At 32.2% G+C, this 18,976-nt stretch overlaps 7 protein-coding genes and 1 pseudogene across 7 annotated transcripts; 4 read left to right on the top strand and 4 right to left on the bottom strand.

The window, feature by feature from the left end:
* The first annotated feature begins 369 nt into the window (after positions 1-369).
* On the top strand, positions 370-1,927 carry LOC105631628 (transcription factor MYB78). The gene is made up of 3 exons (XM_012213802.4): positions 370-941; positions 1,133-1,262; positions 1,444-1,927. The coding sequence occupies exons 1-3, from the start codon at positions 572-574 to the stop codon at positions 1,817-1,819; spliced, it is 876 nt and encodes a 291-aa protein (XP_012069192.2). The 5' UTR covers positions 370-571; the 3' UTR covers positions 1,820-1,927.
* A 645-nt stretch (positions 1,928-2,572) lies between these two features.
* On the bottom strand, positions 2,573-3,253 carry LOC149495327 (uncharacterized). Its single transcript, XM_089723521.1, has one exon. The coding sequence runs from the start codon at positions 3,185-3,187 to the stop codon at positions 2,831-2,833; it is 357 nt and encodes a 118-aa protein (XP_089579647.1). The 5' UTR covers positions 3,188-3,253; the 3' UTR covers positions 2,573-2,830.
* A 1,036-nt stretch (positions 3,254-4,289) lies between these two features.
* Positions 4,290-4,802, top strand: LOC149495326 (uncharacterized). The gene has a single exon (XM_089723522.1). The coding sequence runs from the start codon at positions 4,348-4,350 to the stop codon at positions 4,681-4,683; it is 336 nt and encodes a 111-aa protein (XP_089579648.1). The 5' UTR covers positions 4,290-4,347; the 3' UTR covers positions 4,684-4,802.
* Positions 4,803-5,586: 784 nt separating this feature from the next.
* LOC110009244 (hypothetical protein) lies at positions 5,587-6,672 on the top strand. The gene is made up of 2 exons (XM_020678378.3): positions 5,587-6,375; positions 6,461-6,672. Exons 1-2 carry the CDS (start codon positions 5,898-5,900, stop codon positions 6,514-6,516), a joined length of 534 nt encoding a protein of 177 aa, XP_020534037.1. The 5' UTR covers positions 5,587-5,897; the 3' UTR covers positions 6,517-6,672.
* Positions 6,673-8,894: 2,222 nt separating this feature from the next.
* On the bottom strand, positions 8,895-9,600 carry LOC105631747 (uncharacterized). The gene has a single exon (XM_037640036.2). It carries the CDS (start codon positions 9,530-9,532, stop codon positions 9,170-9,172), a length of 363 nt encoding a protein of 120 aa, XP_037495964.1. The 5' UTR covers positions 9,533-9,600; the 3' UTR covers positions 8,895-9,169.
* A 3,769-nt stretch (positions 9,601-13,369) lies between these two features.
* Positions 13,370-14,294, bottom strand: LOC149495325 (uncharacterized). Its single transcript, XM_089722702.1, has 2 exons — positions 13,987-14,294; positions 13,370-13,736 (listed from the first exon to the last, which is right to left on the bottom strand). The coding sequence occupies exons 1-2, from the start codon at positions 14,065-14,067 to the stop codon at positions 13,578-13,580; spliced, it is 240 nt and encodes a 79-aa protein (XP_089578828.1). The 5' UTR covers positions 14,068-14,294; the 3' UTR covers positions 13,370-13,577.
* Positions 14,295-15,423: 1,129 nt separating this feature from the next.
* Positions 15,424-15,758, top strand: LOC149495324 (uncharacterized; annotated as a pseudogene).
* A 1,390-nt stretch (positions 15,759-17,148) lies between these two features.
* Positions 17,149-17,705, bottom strand: LOC149495323 (uncharacterized). Its single transcript, XM_089722445.1, has one exon. It carries the CDS (start codon positions 17,647-17,649, stop codon positions 17,320-17,322), a length of 330 nt encoding a protein of 109 aa, XP_089578571.1. The 5' UTR covers positions 17,650-17,705; the 3' UTR covers positions 17,149-17,319.
* Between the last annotated feature and the right edge of the window lie 1,271 nt (positions 17,706-18,976).

Raw genomic sequence — 18,976 nt, 5'->3', positions numbered from 1 at the left:
AAAATATTCTCAATACAAGCAGTCCAAAAAATACAGGACGGAAATGGAGCAACAATGTCACCAAACATTAAAGTCATCCAACTTGGGGATTTTTTTGGCCCAGCACTAACCAAAGAATGTTAGGATTTAAAACGTAACACCTTGTATTGTTAATATAAATATTTAATTTTTGGGATGTTGGTTGAATTAATGGGATGGTATTTGAATTATACCTGTTATTAATTTAATTAAATAATAAACTATAAAAATAAAAACAAAAATTTTTTTTGAGAACAGGATTCAATTTTCTAAGATTAGGTTTCTAATTATTTTAGAAGCGGACATTTGTGAACGATAGAATATATTCAGCCACGCTCATACAACGCAAAGAATATATTCACAGCCCATCTTTTTGAAATGGTGGGGAGGAAAGAAAAGAGGAAAGCAAGAAAGTACTCGGAAAATAACAAGGCAATTGACATGGAAAGCTCTTGGAAATTACTCTCCTTTTCAAATCAATGTCTGTAACCTTTATTAATTCTTTTATGATGTGAAACGATTCTAAGACAAACAAAAAGAAAATTTTTGAAAAATGGGGTTTTGGGTCTTTGACTCAGATGAGTCGATTACGAATTCAGGATCTACCTCTTCTAGCTCCAGACAGAGCGGGGATGATGCTGGTGATGATTCTTTTGAAAGTACTTCTCAGCATTCTTGTGATAATAGTTGCAGTTCAGTGGCAAATTTCAAGAAAACTGATGACATGAACTGGGGCCTCGAACCTGGATCTCTTGTAAACCCAGACCATGAAGATCGTCAGATGATTTCCGATAAAGATGACCAAAAAGAAGAAGATATTGACATAAGGAGAGGTCCATGGACTGTGGAAGAAGACATGACGCTTGTGAATTATGTCTGCAGCCATGGCGAAGGACGCTGGAACGCAGCTGCTCGCTCTGCAGGTTTTGTTTAAAATTAAATCCTTCATTAATTACCTTTAATAACCTTTCATTCTTTTTTTTTTTTTTTTTCCAAATCTTTACCTTGCAAATGAAGTTCGTCCAGGAATGTAATCCACTTTTGCTGATCAACAACCTGTCGTAACCTTTCATTCTTCTTGTTGAATAATACGTACACTGTGCAATCTTTGCAGGATTGAAACGAACTGGTAAAAGCTGTAGATTAAGATGGTTAAACTATTTGCGGCCCGATATTCGACGTGGCAACATAACTCTTGAAGAACAACTCTTAATTCTTGAACTTCATTCTCGATGGGGCAACAGGTACTTAATTATCAAATAATTGATCTGATTCTTTGTGGGGAGGGTAAAAACCTTTTATGTTCTACCTTCGAGGGCTTATATACAAAAAAAAAAATATCTGGTTATTGCTAGGTTTTTATTTTCTTGGCCTAATCTAGCATTTATTTATCTTTTTTTTTTTTTTCTTTTTTAAATGTTAAAGGTGGTCAAAAATAGCGCAGCATTTGCCGGGAAGAACAGACAATGAGATAAAGAACTACTGGACAAGGAGTGTCCAAAAGCAAGCAAAGCAGCTTAAATGTGACGTTAATAGCAAACAATTTAAAGATAGTATGCGCTACCTTTGGATGCCTCGTTTAATTGAGCGCATCCAGGCCGCATCTGGATCTTCCACGTGTCAAGCCCCGGTCACATCCGGATCTTCCATGGGTCAAGCCTGGTTCACATGTGGATCTTCCACTGGTCAAGACCAGGTCACATCTGGATCTTCCATGGGTCAATCCCGGTTCGTATCTGGATCTTCCACGAGTCAAACCTGGTCCACGGCCGGATCTTCCACGGGTCAAAACACCCCCTAGCATCAACACTTGGCAGTATTAATGGTTCAATGTACTATGATTGGAAAGACATATACCAAACACTTTGTGTGAGATGAGATATATAAAAAACACTTTTAAGTGTATCAACTCCCCTGTGTAAACGAAAGGTTAGATACTCTTTTCTTTTTAAGTAAGGTCAAGAGTTTCATCTTTATGGATGAAGTAAATATTGATTAAAAATATTTTACCCATTAATTGGCCAAAAAACACATTTTGAATTTGGCTCAATTTGAACTTCAAAACAACAAATCAGCCAACTTTTTAATTTTTTATAGTTTTAAATAAAACTAAACTAAGCACCAATTTTTAAAAAATTGTGGTTTTAGATTAGCTTGAGATGTCTGGACTGATAAGCAATACTAAAAGGTTCTCAATCGCAACTGACAAGATTTTTACTTGACACTGGAAATTTGAAATCCTTTATCTAAAATTGAGTTGCGCCTTTTGCCCTTAAAGTTGAATAGGCCTCGTTGGAATTAGACACTAATGAATTGAAAAATAACTTAATCAAGTCGAATTTGTTCTAATGCCATGTAAAGGAGATGAATAAGTTGAGTATTTCACTTAAATTGTAACACAATTATTCAACCATATATGACTTTTTTTTATCTTGAAAATATGAATTTATTTTATTATTTTAAATCTAGGAAAAACTATACTCAGTGAAAGCTCCTCACTTATACTCATCCTGGCTTGGATAAACTAAGTAAAAAAAATCTGGACAACCTCACCAAACATAACTATTTAAAATCAATTAAAACAATAAATTTATACTGATACACATTACAATGAATAGGCTAATGTTGCCAAGATGGTATACAAATATTTAAATGAAAAAGACAATAATCAGGAATTACAATAGTGAAAACAAATATCAATAATGAGGAACTGACGATGCTCAAACACATAAAATAAATATAAAAACAAGCTATGATCAGTGTCGCAAAATAACTCCATGGAAGTGCAGCAAACGGACGTTCCAAGATTTAATTAGTTGCCAGGCGGTGGAGAAAGGAACGGGATAGAAGGAATTGTAGCTGGGATAGAGGGCATGCTTGGCAATGGAGGCAAAGTGAGCTTTGGAACAGCAGGGATGGTGGGCAAGCTTGGAAGCGGTGGCAGAGTAGGCTTAGGCAACGAAGGTTGAGTGGTTGGTAAAGTTGGCAATGTAGGCTGTGGGAGACTTGGAATTGTAGGCATTGGCGGCAGTGCAGGTTTTGGTAAATTTGGCATAGAAGGCAATGGAGGCAATTGCAGGAGATGGCGAGCCGCTAAGCCGACATCCATGCTTGAAAATGACAAAGCAATGAAGAAAGCAACAAGGATTGAGCACTTGAAATAGGCCATGATTAATAATGAGCGTTAACTAAGAAAAGGGCTTTGGATATATGTTTGGGATGAGAAAATCAATGTCTGGTTTTGGGTTTATATAGATAATGAGATTTGTGAGTAGGTGGTTTAGTTAGGGAAAATTGTGAAATCTTTTAAGTTGATTATTCTCTCCTGTTTAGCTTAGCTTCCACCTATAAGTTTTCAATGTAGTTGTGGTTGGCTAGCTAGATTTTCAAGTCAGTATATCTATTCTCTTAAGTGTAATCAGGTCAAAACATGCTTCAACCAAATAATATGTGAAGTCATTAACTAATCAATCAGGCTTTTTTTGGCCACTTCCCACACCCAACCCTTGTTTGAAGTCCTAACCTAATTGTATAATTACAAAAAGAGAATCTATTTTCAAATTTAGTTCTTTTCATGAAATTTTCTTTTCAGAATTCATATATACTGAAATTTAATTGTCTGTATTCCAATGACCAAAGGATCCCTAAGTTTAATATCATTATTATTCATATTATGAATTTAATGTTCCAATTAGCTTTGTGATAATTAAAAAAAAAAAAATTGGACTTAGAGACATTCCAAGATGTGGAAGATAAGGGAGAGTTATTCATGGGTCAAGTTGCAGACTTCAATTTGTGAAAAGAAATATTAGCCGAATGGAAACAATATAAAATTTGGTATTTTCAAATCCAAAACCTGACCCATATACAAACCGTGATAGGCTCGCCTACTATCAACCTTGTCTTATATCTTTTTTATTTCTTTCATTTAAAAAATAATTTCCTATTACAAAAAATTAAACAGTAAAGAGTGGAAGATTGATGACTTATTCCATTTTTTGGCAGCTAGAACTCAAAGTTAGTCAGTTAGATAACCCATCAATTAGATCGCAGAAAATGTATACCTAGCTATATGACACAACACAATCAAATCTCTTGACTCAAAACATGTTATAGCAGTATATGTGTATATCTTTCCTCAACTACATTGATCAACTTTAAGTGGAAAACTGATGAGAAAGGTCAACTAACAAAAATGACTAAAATGGGATTTGTGATTATGGTGCCTATGCCGTAGTTCATCAGCTATATAAGCCTATAAATGGAACTTGTTTTTCTCATCCAGACCAATAAGAAAGTCAAATATTAGAGGAACGTACACATAAAAGCATGACCTCTTTCAATTGTTTCATTCTCGCTCTCTTGATTGCTTTGTCATTTTCAAGCATGGACGTTAGCGTAGCGGCTCGCAACCTTCTGCAATTGCCACCATTGCCTTCGATGCCAAATTCACCATCAATCCCTCCTAATATTCCAACTCTCCCACAACCCACTTTGCCAAACTTGCCTAACCCAACTACACTACCTCCACTTCCTAGCTTGCCCACCATGCCTACTGTGCCCAAGATGAATTTTCCTCCATTGCCAAGCTTGCCTTCAATTCCCACAATCCCAACTACAATTCCCTCTATTCCATTCTTTTCCCCTCCTCCAGCTGGAAACTAAACTTTCATATGCTGCTTTGAACCATTAGTGGAATTCTTATAAATCTGTTGGAGTACCATTGTTTTTACTTCCATTATTGTAATTTATTCTTATAATACGACATTGTTTATTGCTTTCTATTGTTTTTGCTATTTCTTGTTATGTTTTTCTCCTTTTTCTCTTTATTTCTCAATTTTAAGAAATATAAAATAAAAATACATTTGCATACTAAGACAAAGTCTTATGGTAAATGCATGTAGATCCAACAATAGATTTATGTTCGAACCCTTTCCTTTTCCTCTAGCACTGAAATGCCTTATTATTCATTCCTTCAAGTGCTGATTGTGTACATTCCTTCGAATGCTGATCCCTTCGAATGCTGATTGAAGGCTAATTATCTACATGTATTTATTTAAAAAATTAATTTTAATAAAAGATATCTAATTAAATTGAACAAAAATTATATATATATTTTTAAGTGGAAAATTTTAATTGGCTACGACTAAGATTATTTTAGAATATCTCAATCTCAGTAAAAAATCCCATTATTTCTCTTCATTCCCACAATTATATATAGATTTATTATTTATATAACTAAATAATTAACCATAAAAATAAAATAAATAGTTTTTTCAGATTATACAGAAATTTATTCTTGATAACATATTCAACTTTGAAGATTTGATTTCTAATTATTTTACTAGCAGACTTTTGTTACCCATTCATCCTCATACAACGCAAAGAATATATTCACAAACCATCTTTTTGAAAAGGCGGGAAAGAAGGAAAAGAGGAAAGCATGAAAGTACTCGGAAAATAACAACGCAATCGGCAAAGAAAGCTCTTGGAACTTTCTCTCATTTCCAAATCTACGTCTCTCTCTATAAATATATCAATCTTTATTAAAGTTCTTACAAAGTGAATCACATATTTAAAAAAAAAAAAATCAACACAAATTTAATAAAAAAAATAATTAGGACTAACAAGTGGAGATATTGGTCATGGGCTCATGGATGAAATTTTCTCCAATTGTGATGTGGAGGAAATTTTTTATTGCTTTGTCATAGTAATTTTATGCCTATAAATACCATGCAATTTCAAGCCTTTGAAGCATGGAATGATAGTGAAGAAGAAGTAAGAAAAAAAAATTCATTCCGTTAAATGAGAGTATAGAAATCAAATAAAGAAGAGTTCTAAAACATCGGCAGAAAAACGAAAAGGAAATACTTGGAAAAATGAGGTTTTGGGTGTTTGACTCAGATGAGTCAAGTCCTAATTCTGGATCTACCTCTTCTAGCACTGGCCAAAGCTGGGATGATGCTGGTAATGATCCACGTGGAAGTAGTTCTCAGTCTTCTTGTAATTATGTCGGTGGTGGCAGTGATAGAGTGAGCAGCGAAAGTTGCAGTTCAGTTGCAAATTTCAAGAAAACTGATGACATGAATGGTCAGATCAGGATCACCATGAGCAATAACCAAAAAGATCAGGTCTTTTTGGAAAACAATAATGAACAAGATGCAGAATCCTGCTGTGCTTCATGCGAGAGAGAAGAAGAGGAATATACAGACATAAGGAAAGGCGCATGGACTTTGGAAGAAGACGCCATACTGGACTTTAGGAGAGGTCCATGGAGTGTGGAAGAAGACGCCATACTTATAAATTACATCAACATCCATGGCGAAGGACACTGGAATTCTGCTGCTCGCTGTGCAGGTTTTGTTTAAAATTATATCCTCCATTAGTAAAGTTTCATTCTTTTTCTTGTTCAATTATACACAGTGCAATTTAATCTTTGCAGGATTGAAGCGAACTGGTAAAAGCTGTAGATTAAGATGGTTGCGGCTAAAGGTTTGACGTGGCAACATAGCTCTAGAGCAACTCTTAATTCTCGAACTTCTTAGTTATTGGTTTGTTTGGGAAGAGGGACTAGTGAAGTGAGCGGTACTTGATGGGAGAATTTATAGGTCCATGCTTGCACCAAACAAATGAAAAATGCATTTTTTTTTCAAACGAGAGTTTTTTTTTTTTTTTTTTTTTTTTTTTTTTTTTTTTTTTAATGGTAAAACTGAAATAAGTTTTTAAAAATTTATTATTGTGATTGGTTTGGTCCATAGGTGGGCTCATATATCGCGTATATATAAGTTTGATACTCTTTAATGGTTTGTTGAATATAATTTAAAAGTTATCTAATGGTTATAAGACCTATATCTGTTGTGAGGTCCTACGTACACTTAGCACATCCACCAAACAGAGGATAAGACTTATCTACACTTAGTGTATAAGTCTCATGTAAATGTAAAAATTAAAATTAAAAATAAGTCGAAACCACAAGACATAAAATTTGTGGATAACATTTATACTTGGTGCATATGATGTGACCACTCTCAAGTTGTTTTAAAAATTTGTAGATAACACTTATACTTAGTGCATATAATTTTATCCGTAGTTACAATTAACAATAAATTTATCCAAAATTCTATTTGAAATAAATTTTTATTGATAAGCCCTATTGATAGTTAGGTCATAGATAGAGAATGTATGATTCTACAAAAAGAAAAAAAAGTTGACTTTATAATATTAACGCACATATGAAAGTTTACCACTGAAAGGTATAAAAGTTTATCATAAATTTTGTACCAAATCATCAAACATCGTCATACTTTGATGAGAATTGATTTCGAGATTTGATCCTTATATGGCTTCCTGAAAGAATAATAATTTTAAAAAATTTAAATAATTATTAAAGAAGTAGAATATGCATATGCAATCTTTTATGGATACTAACTATATAGAAAAAAAAAATTAAAGCATATGTTCTTTGCTTATGGGATCTTTTTCATTGTGAAAAGGCTTCCCATATTTATAAAGAGACAGTGGAAGCTAATATTACTGTGTTAATGTAGTAAAGTGTTTTATAAAAAGTAGAATACTATGTTAATTCAACTAATAATAGCTAAAATTTATCTAATAATAGCTAGATTTTATCTATAGCATATTAATTTAAACAATTCAAATAGATTATTGTAGATAATTCTACAAATAAAGTTCTATAATTTAAATTAGCTAATATGGTTAATAGAATATTAAGATAACATTTTTTATATTTTCAATAAATATTTAAGGTCTAATGCCAATACTAATAAATAAAGTAAAACCCAAAAACTGGTAAAAAAAATTTATGCAGATATATAAATAGATAGATATATTATGTTTGGATTTAAAAATTCAGCTAAATTTTAGGTAGTTTATAATTTAAGCAATTCAAATAACGTGTTTTAAGATAGATAGTTAGTTATAAGTAAGGTTCAGTAATTTAAATCATTTAATATGAATAGTTATTAATTAAAATATTTAAGTTGTCCAATTACAATACAGAAAAATATAATAAAATTTTAAAAATCCCTAACAAAAGAAAAATTAAAAATTAAAAAAAGAAAGAGCGTTGAATTTTCTTTTTATTTCAACTTTCATATATATATATATATATATATTAAAGGAACTCAATTTTATGGGTATTAGCTTTCCTTCTCTTTATTATTTATTAATTAAAATAAAAACTTAATTGGGCTTGATGCTTATGAGTCGGGACTAACGGTCATTCCCAACAGAAAATGACCTGATTTCATATATTATTCGGTCCAATTGACCAAAACGGAATTGGGCTTTGGTGGGATCTTGGCAAATATTATTGCAGGTTTAGACTAAACATGAATTTCAATATTGTTATAAACGTGAAATTTTATTCCTAGAATTACATTCAAAGTAACGGAAAATTATATAAAGTTTTCTAGTTTGGCTCTCCTCTCTGATTGTTTAACGGAAAATAATTTATTTTTAAATTTTTTTAATAATATATTTTTTGTTATTTGGTTATAATACTGAAAATTAATTAAAGAATATTAAAATTTACAATTTATAATATTAAGAAGTATTTTTTTTATCAAAATTAATAAAAATATTTGAAATTACATCAATTTCATATTTTAAAATTTTATTATTAATATAAAGAAAAAATATATAAAATGACAAATTTCAGTATCGTCAGTGAATAGTCATGGTGGCCAGTATATGGCCAGTGGTGATAATTAGCAGGAATTGATAATAATGAGTATTGGTGATTAATGAGTTAATATAAGTATGTGATTATTTTTTTGAACACCTCAAATCAAACATAAGAAACTCCAAGAAATATTTTAAGAAAACAAATAGAGGAGAAACAGAGAGCCCTAGACTAAACCAAATCTCCTACTTTTACTAGATAAGTTGATCAATTAAAACAATAAATATATATTGGATACAGAATAAAATGAATAGGCTAATGTTGCCAAGACGGTATACAAATATTTAAAAGAAAAAGACAACAATCAAGAAATACAATGGTAGAAACAAATATCATAACGAGGAACTGACAATGCTCAAACACGTAAAATAAATAAAAAGACAAGCTATGATCAGTGTCACAAAATAACTCCATCGAAGTGCAATAAAAGATGCCTCAAAGATTTAATTAGTTGCCAGGTGGTGGAGAAAGGAACGGAATAGAGGGAATTGTAGTTGGGATAGTGGGGATTGAAGGCATGCTTGGCAATGGAGGCAAAGTGAGCTTTGGAACAGCAGGCATGGTGGGTAAGCTAGGAAGTGGAGGCAGTGCAGTTGGGTTGGGCAAAGAAGGCTGTGTAGTTGGCAATGTTGGCTGAGGCAGAGTTGGGATATTGGTAGGCAATGGTGGTAATGTAGGCTTTGGCAAATTTGGCACAGAAGGCAATGGAGGCAATTGCAGAAGATGACGGGCTGCTAAGCCAACATCCATGCTTGAAAATGACAAAGCAATGAAGAAAGCAATAAGGATTGAGCACTTGAAAGAGGCCATAATTAATTATGAGAGTTAACTAAGAAAAGGGATTTGATCGTGTTTGGGATGAGAGAAAATGAATGTCTGGTTTTGGGCTTATATAGATAATGAGATTTGTAGGTAGGTGGTTTAGTTAGGGAAAATTGTGAAATTCTTTGAAGTTGATTATTATTTCCTGGTTAGCTTAGCTTCCAATTGTAAGTTGTCAAAGGTAGTTGTGGTTGGCTAGATTTCCAAGTCAGAAAATCTATACTTTTATGTGTAATGAGGTTAAAACATGCTTCCACCAAATAATATTTGAAGTCATCAACTAATTAATTTTGCCACTTCCCACACCAAACCCTTGTTTGAAGTCCAATAACCTAATTTAATGAATATTTGATTGGATAATTTTTTTTATTCATTGGGAGGTCCATCGGACCGAAATAATACTGCAGACTACACAACTGGTGAAAACACGTGTAGTCGAGAGGATTCGAATTCGAGACCTTTCACTTTTCACATAAATGAGAAGACTAACCAGATCATACCCGATTGTATAATTACAATCTCTTTTCAAATTTAGTTCTTTTGATGAAATTTTCGTTTAAAAATTCATATATATTGAAATTTGATTGTTGTATATCAATAACCAAATGCTGACTAACTAAGTTTAAGATCATAATCATACATATCATAAAACAACAATCAATCCAATTGTCTTTGTAATAATAAAACGCAATGAGGCTTATTCACGGGTCAAAGTTGTCGGCTTCAATTTGGTGAAAAGAAGCACTCCGAGTGGGCCGGGACTGTAAAATTTAATACTTACCTTATCCTTTTTATTTCTTTCATTTATTACATATTAAACACAATCAAATCTTGACTCAACATGGACCTTTATTATATATTAAACTAAAGCAAATCATACAAATTTTCCTTATACAGCATCTTTTTAATCATCAGTAACACTCTCTTACATAACCTAGCTAGTATGCTAGGAATAAGATTTTTGTTTTTAATTTTACAATAAGGTGAAATTTCAATAATAAAAAAAATTAACGAGAAGGTGGAATTGGAAATGAAAATGGGGTGAACGATGGTCTTCTTCCAACTACATAAGGAGGCAACCTAACAACTGGTGGAACAGGAAAAGTGTTTCCAGTGCGAGGCAGTGGAGGAAGATCTAAACGTGGGATATAGCCAAAAAGTGGCTCCTGCAGACTGCGGCGAGCTGCCATTGAAACTCCGATGCCTGAAAATGACAATGCGATAATCAGTATAACTAAAATGAAGAAACGGGAAGAAGCCATGTTAGTAAAAAATTAGATGACAGAGAGGTTTTGGTGAGGGGACAAGCAAATTGTATGAAGTTTTTATAGACATGGAGATGGTGTGCGTAAATGCATTAGTCGGTCAGCCTCTGAGTTTGGTGTGTTGGGTTAGCTCAATTGGGGCTAACAGCCTAATAATCACCATTTTTGAGAATAGAGAGTAGTATATGAAATTGCAAATCAAACAGTTGGAGTACAAAGTACAAATCTTATCTTGTAGAAGAAAAGACTTGGTCGAGTATATGTGTCAACTCCGTCGAGTGAGGTACTGTCACGACTCAAGAGAATAAAAAAGGGGTGAATTTTGGTTGAACCAAAAAATAAGAACTGATTTGAAATATTTTAGTATTTTAGTTTTCCTTCACTATGTTCGATGGAATTAATTGTTTTAACAGTCATTAACTATTAATTATCGAGTTATAGTGTTTCACCAAACGTTAAAGAGAGCAACATTTTATAATCTGCTCTTCAAATTATAAACAAGAGTATAGATTATAGTATAATATGTAATACTATAAATAGTAAAAATAGTGTTTAAACTTAGTAAAAACATCAAAATTACATGAAAAATTGTTTGCAAACATAGTCTTATAGAAAACTGAATCAAACCGGATAATCTGAATCACAAGTTTTACCTTGAAGGAATAGATTTATCTAAAAAATTAAAATGAACTTCTGGTTTTTCAATTCAAACAAAATTTTGTAAAGTTTCTTTACAAAAAAATGATTATTTGAAACATCAACAATTTCAGCAAAGTGTTAGTTGGGGGATTCAATTATAGAGTTTACTGCCTAAAAGTGTGGCGGCATTACTCTTATTTTATTCAAATAGTGTCAATTGTTGTTGTGGGACAGTTGGTAGTTATTGTCAAATATGAAGCACTTTTAATTTATTGGATTTTAATTATTGATGTTCAATCGTATACCAAATTATTGGACTTCAGATCGTTAAATAGTTAGTGAAATACTGTACGTCAAATACTTCATTTCTAACGAGCTAGTTGAAATTTAAACAAAAAAAAAAAAAAAAATCATCGATCTCTGGCTTTTTAAAAAAAAAAAAAAGAAAAATTTTTTTTTTTATTGGTTTGGTGCATCAGATCACTCATATATTAGGTGTCATATATTAGGTGTAGGTAGAAATTTCCTTCTCGAGAAAGACTTATTACTTATATTCTGTGCATGGACCCATATATGCTCAGGATAAAATTATTTATATAAATGATTTTGGCTAAATTCATTCTAGTATTTTTTAATTGCTGCTTAAACTTTCCAACTAAACTGAAATAATTAATAAACAAACGACAGCATTCTTGCTCGATAAAGCAAACGACAAGTAACATTTCTGAAGAATCTACAAAGCGATAAATAACATTGTTTTGCATTGAATAAACCTGACCCTAGCATGAAAAACGTTCGATTTCAAACGAACTGAACAATCTTGGATGATCAAAAAGCCTTTCGACGCCAACATTAAGTATAGCTCTAGGCTCACCATCAGATTCAGAATCAGAACGAACATTCAAAGCCATGCACTTCTCACTTCCATGATTTTCAGGTATGAAATTTTCTAACAGGACATGAGCCACATCAATCTTCTCATCTTTCTTGAAAATACTAACGCTTCCATTTACTTAGTATATTTCAAGCATCATGCAAGCATTAGGTCTCGTAATCTTCAAATCATTATCTACGACCATTATATCCTTGTCGTTCCATTTAGGGTGCATGTTGCCTGTTGTAGTGACACTTTTGATTTAAACTTTTGCTGATTCGGGTCGATATAAGCAACAACGTAGGTTTGATTCCTGTTTGAGGATTTGGATTTTGGAATAAGGTTTCGAGCAGAGATGAAAGTGACTTGTAGACTGGTTAAGTTGCTTGGGCTGGTTTGGTCGTCGTCGAAGTTGAACAGGTTTTGAAGCTGCATATTTTCGGTTGATAGAGGAAAGATTATTGGTATTTGTTGATATTATAAGAATGGAATTTTGGTTTTGAAAGATGAAAGTCTTCATATAGTAACAAGGTTTGCTTAATTGTTGCGGCGTCAGGTAAATATATATACACTCTCTCCAAGTCCCAGTTGGAGTTGGAAAAAGCATACTTTGTGAGAACAGATTGTCGTTTTCTATTTGGGTTTTTTTATGTACCTTATATTTGAGAGTCTCGAGACCTATGACTCAGTGGAAATGGGCTGGGGAGAGCAAAACGGTCCAACTTGACCCATAAATTTTTTTGAAACGACGTAGGAATTTTATTTGTGTTGGACGGAAAATTTTCCATCCGACAGAAACAATTATTTGCCTGATAAAAATATCGTTCTCCCGTTGGGTAAAAAGTCTATGGATCCATCCATGGACCACACTAATTAAACATAGAGTTTTTATATATATTGGAAATGAGATTGAAGCTTAGATTGACATTTTAAGCTTTTATTTCTGAGTTCTAGACTAAATTGATATGGTTTTAGAATGTACATGATGAATGTTGGAGGGTTTGCAATTGTTGAATATGTTCAAAAGCTTTAAGAACGATATAGAACTCAATGATTATCCAGAAAACATAGGAAACTGTACAGAAGAGCAGAGAAATATACAGGTGTACATTATGCTGCTAAAAAAAAAAGAGAAAAGAATAAGCACAATATGGGAAATTCTGTGTGACACATAAAGAGATGAAGCCAGGAGATGCATCCTTCTAGCATATGGCAGATCAAAACAAAATGCATTTTTCCTCGCACTAGTTTCCAACTAGTGGTGGGGAAAGGAATGGATAGAGGGAGTTGTTGTTGGGATAGTGGGGATTGAGGGTATGCTTGGCAATGGAGGCAAAGTGAGCTTTGGAACAGCAGGCATGGTGGGCAAGCTTGGAAGTGGTGGCAGAGTAGCCTTAGGCAAAGTATCACAAGATCAAGAGAATTGAAGAATAACAACTTGTATTATCTGTGAATCGTGAAACTGTTTTATACAGAGTCCAGTTACAAGTATAATAGTAAAGCAACTATAGCTGAGCTGTCTAAACGTAACTGTATAACTAAAAAGATAAAGCCACCTGTACAATAATAAATATCTGCTTGTTAATGTGCTAAGTAATAGCATTATTAGAAGCTTTAACTTGTTCCTTATCTTGTATAGCTTGATACAAAGAAGGTTAAGTGGCTGGTAAAGTTGGCAATGTAGGCTGTGGGAGACTTGGAATTGTAGGCATTGGCGGCAATGCAGGCTTTGGTAGATTTGGCATAGAAGCAATGGAGTCAATTGTAAGCTGTCAAATATGGTTGTGATTGGCTAGATTTTCAAGTCAGAAATGTCTATTATTCTCTTGAATGTAATCAGGTCAAAACATGCTTCCACCAAATAATATTTGAAGTCATCAACTAATCAGGATTTTGGCCACTTCCCACATCCAAACTCTGGTTAAAGTACAATGCTTGTAACTAATGAAAATTATATTTTTAGTTTCCTACACCCTTTTTTTATATAAGACTAATCTCATTTCAGAATTCGTGCAGTTTATCTTTCTACGTATCAATCTCTTGACATTGCATAATTTATCTATTGTATATTACTAATTAAGTCACCTAATTAATAAATATTTGATTTTATAATTATACAAAATTTCTTTTCAAATAAATTTAGTTCTGTCGATGAAATTTCCATTTCAGAATTTATATTTTTTGAAAATTAATTTCATCGTTAATTATAAAATTTATCATATGATTATATATCTTTTGAAATTAGTAGTCGAATTGGTTTCGTTATAATTAAAACAAAATTTGACAAAGAAGGGGATTAACCCTGAAGAGACAACTCTAAGCCAAATAGCCCCATCACAATCAGCACTAAGGAACTGTTGCCTCGTAGGCGGAGGATTGTCTAACCACTGGACGCTCAAAGGACCATGCACAGCTGCATCAGCCAAGCAGTAGTTAGCAACAAAATTTGCTTCTCTAAAACCCTTCTTAACCTCGACTTGCCACTGCCGACCAAGAAACACTCCTGCACCAGATTATGAAGGCGAAATTTGAATTTGAGACATTGGAAGAAGAAGGATATCATATATGATAGGCTTACATATTATTAATCCATTGATCATAAATTTTTGTTTCATTTAATTTAAAATCTGATATTCTATTACAAGAAAACAGATAAAAAAAAGTGGAAGATTGAGCACGCTAAAGCATAGTCTAGTGGTAAGTGCATATACAATCTGACGACAGATCTCAGATTGAATCCTATCCCCTAAATATTTAAAAAAAAAAAAGAAGAAGCGGAAGACTGATAACTTTCATTTTTTGATAGCAAGAACTCAAAGTTAGATAACCCACCAAATATAACAGAAAATGTATACCTAGCTATCTGACGCAACAGAATCAAATCTCTTGACTCAAACATGTTAAACAGAAGCATATGTATCCAACCTCAACTATATTTATCAACTTTTAGGTGTGGAAACTTAACGAAAAAGGCAAAATAAAAAAAGACTGTTAATGGTGTCTATGTCAACTTTTCAGTTATATGAGCCTACCAACAGAACTTGTTTTTCTCATTCAGACCAATAAGAAAGTCGGCATTAGAGGAACATAAACGTATAAGCATGGCCTCTTTCAATTATTTCATTCTTTCTCTCTTTATCGCTTTGTCATTTTCAGTCATGGACGTTAGCGTAGCGGCTCGCAATCTTCTGCAATTGCCACCATTGCCTTCGATGCCAAATTTGCCATCAATCCCTACCAATATTCCAACTCTCCCACAACCCACATTGCCAAACTTGCCTAACCCAACAACACTACCTCCACTTCCTAGCTTTCCACCATGCCTACAGTGCCCAAGGTGACTTTGTCTCCATTGCCAAGCTAGCCTTCAATGCCCACAATCCCAACTACAATTCCCTCTATTCCATTCTTTTCTCCACCTCCATCTGAAAACTAGACTTTCACATGCTGCTTTGAACCATTAGTGGAATTCATTATTGTATTTTATTACATATGATTTGCACTATCTGGATGTAACTTAATTAAGACAACATTGTTTATTGCTTTCTATTGTCTTTGCTATTTTTTTTTATGTTTTTCTCCTTTTTCTCTTTCTCAATTTTAAGAAATATGAAATGAAAATACATTTTCACACCAAAACATAACCTAATATAATAAGTGCATGTAAAGATCTAATAATAGGATTGGGTTCAAACCCCTTCCCCAGTACCAAAAAAAATTAAAAATATATTCAACAATCATGGAGAATGCTGATCAAAGCCTAATGCATTATTATACATTCTTAGATCATGTAATTCCACGTAGGCTATTCAAAATTCAATCGGCCAACCCAATTAGTATTGCTATATATCAGAACCATTGCTAGAAGGTACGGATGTCCAAATAGCTATTTATTGTGACTGTTCAACATCCATTGCTATAATTGAAATTCTCTTAATTTGTTAAAAACATGAAGCCTCGTACCATTCCAACCAACATGGGGTCTCTGTAAATTTTTTAATTTATTGAAGTTAAAATTTTATTTAATTGAGAGCTAAAGAGTTAAAAATATGTCGATATTGAGCCTTTGAATTTTTATTTTTGTTTTTTGTAGAGCCTGAAAATATAGTTTTTTTAGACTGTAGAGTGTAAATATATATATATTTTTTTGAAGAAAAGTGTAAATGTTTTTAGCCCTTCTATTAAATGCGTTTTCTAGAAATTGAATTTATATTCTCATGTTTAAGGAAATTGAGTCCGCTTACCATTCCATCAACATGAAGATTCTAATTTTTTTTTTTTAATAAAAGTTAAACTTTTATTTAATTGAGAATTAAAAATTTATAATCATGTATATTAGATGTGCGTTGAAATTCACTGAGATTTTCTTTAATTTTATTCAAACTGAACTCTAATTTTTAATAACAATTTTTAACATGTGATGTTATTATTAAAAAGAATAATTTATTTAACATGTCATGTTATTATTAGATCAATTTCTTACTTAGATTTATTATTATTTACTCCAATCAATTTAGGGTGTAATCTTTATTGAAATATACATTGGTTTAATAAGAAAAACTCGATAAGTTTAGGAGTTCAAACGTGCATTTTTCCATATAAATACTCTTTATTCTATCAATAATATGTAGCTTTCTGAATGAAAATCAGGCTTTGGTAATCTTATTATATATATATATATATATATATATATATATATATATATATATATACACACACTTGATACATCATTCAGTAACATTTCATATTTTCTCCAATATCTTAAATTGAAAGACATTTTACGAAAATTATTATTTTAAAAAGAATAAGAAAGGAACAATATAATAGAACAAGCAAAGATAAACATTGTCCTCTCAATTAAATCCAATGGAAACTGGCAATCACAGAATTATAAAATCATATAAAGATGAACAATAATGCTCAAATAAAGATGAAATAAACTAAACCAGAAGCAAACAATTAAATCATTAACTCAAACTCAAGTCTTGGTAAACGGCCTAGTTTCCGGCTGGTGGTGGAGAAAGGAAAGGGATGGAGGGAATTGTAGTTGGGATAGAGGGGATTGAGGGCATGCTAGGCAATGGAGGCAAACCGAGCTTTGGGGCAGCAGGAATGGCGGGCAAGCTTGGAAGAGGTGGCAGAGTAGGGTTGGGCAGAGAAGGTTGTGGCAGCGTTGGAATAGCAGGCATTGGTGGCAATGCAGGCTTTGGCAAATTTGGGACAGAAGGCAATTGCAAGAGATGACGAGCCGCTAAGCCAACGTCCATGCTTGAAAATGACAAGACAATAAAGAAGACAAGAATGAAGCAGTTATAAGAAGCCATCATTAAGTGTATATTGTTGGCTTTCAAATTTATAAATCTTGAAGAAGATATATATGAGTTAGGATGAGAAAACAAGGTCAGGTTCTAGCTCTCTATATATACATGGCTTGGTCTTATGGTGGGTGATATAGAAACTAAGTTAGCTCAGGAAAAATCATATTTGGGTTACTTGTTAGTTCACCTTCTTGTCGATTCTCCAATTGAAAAATGGACAAGACATGGTTCTGGTTTTTGTATGCTATTAGAAAGTCAAAGGGAATGTGTAATCTATACTAATTGGTGGGCAATCTAACATATTTAGATATAAACTTAAACGCTACCAAAGGTTACCGTTTATAGAAATAGGACAATACCTTTTAAACCATGTATTTTTCATTTTATTTCTATTTTACCCTTGGACTATTATTGTAGGTGCAACATATGTGTATGTCTCATTAACACGCCATACATTTTTAGAGAGACAAGTGTAAGCTTCATATATGAAGTTGGTCCCTCAAAATATAAAACATTATACTTTTCCCCCTAAACTTTTAAAAATTTTATTTGGCCCCTAAAAGGTTTTCCAGCTCCGCCCCTGCATATGATCTATATACTAAATCAAACAACAGAGGTTTATCTTTTATTTTTAATTTAAATTTTTCTTTTTTAAAATTAATTAATAGACTTAATAAAAGAAAAGGTAAAAATGAGTATGTTGCATTTGCATATTAATTTGGATGTATTGAAATTTTCTTTATTTTTACTAGTGAATTCTTAAATTATAAATTTAAAAAAAATGAGTTTAATTGGATTGAATTGAAATAATTATATTTTTAAAAGTATTTCAAATTCATTACTCTTTAAGTCTTCAACTTTTTATAAATTAATACAAATTATATATTTAATAGATCTAAATAATAGATTTTATCAAATTTAAATGCAAGGATTTAACTTTGATAAATACAAACGCAATATAATTAAATTCTCCGGTTTAAGTCTTCCTCCTGTCTTTCTGGTTTATGTCAAAGCCCTTCCAACCAAGATTTATATTGGATTTAAGATTTTCCATATTTTTGTTAAATTAAGTCCTTGAGCTATTATTTTTTCAACATTGAGTCTCTAAATTTTTATTTTTTGATCAAAGCCTTCATTGTTAATGGCAATTTTCCACTTGTAACATTATTATTAGGTCTACTTTATTGTCGACTTGAATTTGCCCCTTATTCTCAATTAATTTAGAGTTTAATCTTTACCTAAATAAAATTAAAGGGTTACAAATTAAAATCCAAAAGTTTAATGGGCAAAATTTAATAAGTTGATGGGCCTAAAGATCATATTACCAAAGATTTTA

The sequence above is a fragment of the Jatropha curcas genome, chromosome 6, assembly GCF_041381405.1.
Source record: "Jatropha curcas cultivar XTBG-Jc1 chromosome 6, XTBG_Jcur_1.0, whole genome shotgun sequence".
Lineage (NCBI taxonomy): Eukaryota > Viridiplantae > Streptophyta > Magnoliopsida > Malpighiales > Euphorbiaceae > Jatropha > Jatropha curcas.
This window is presented reverse-complemented; position numbering and strand designations above follow the sequence as displayed.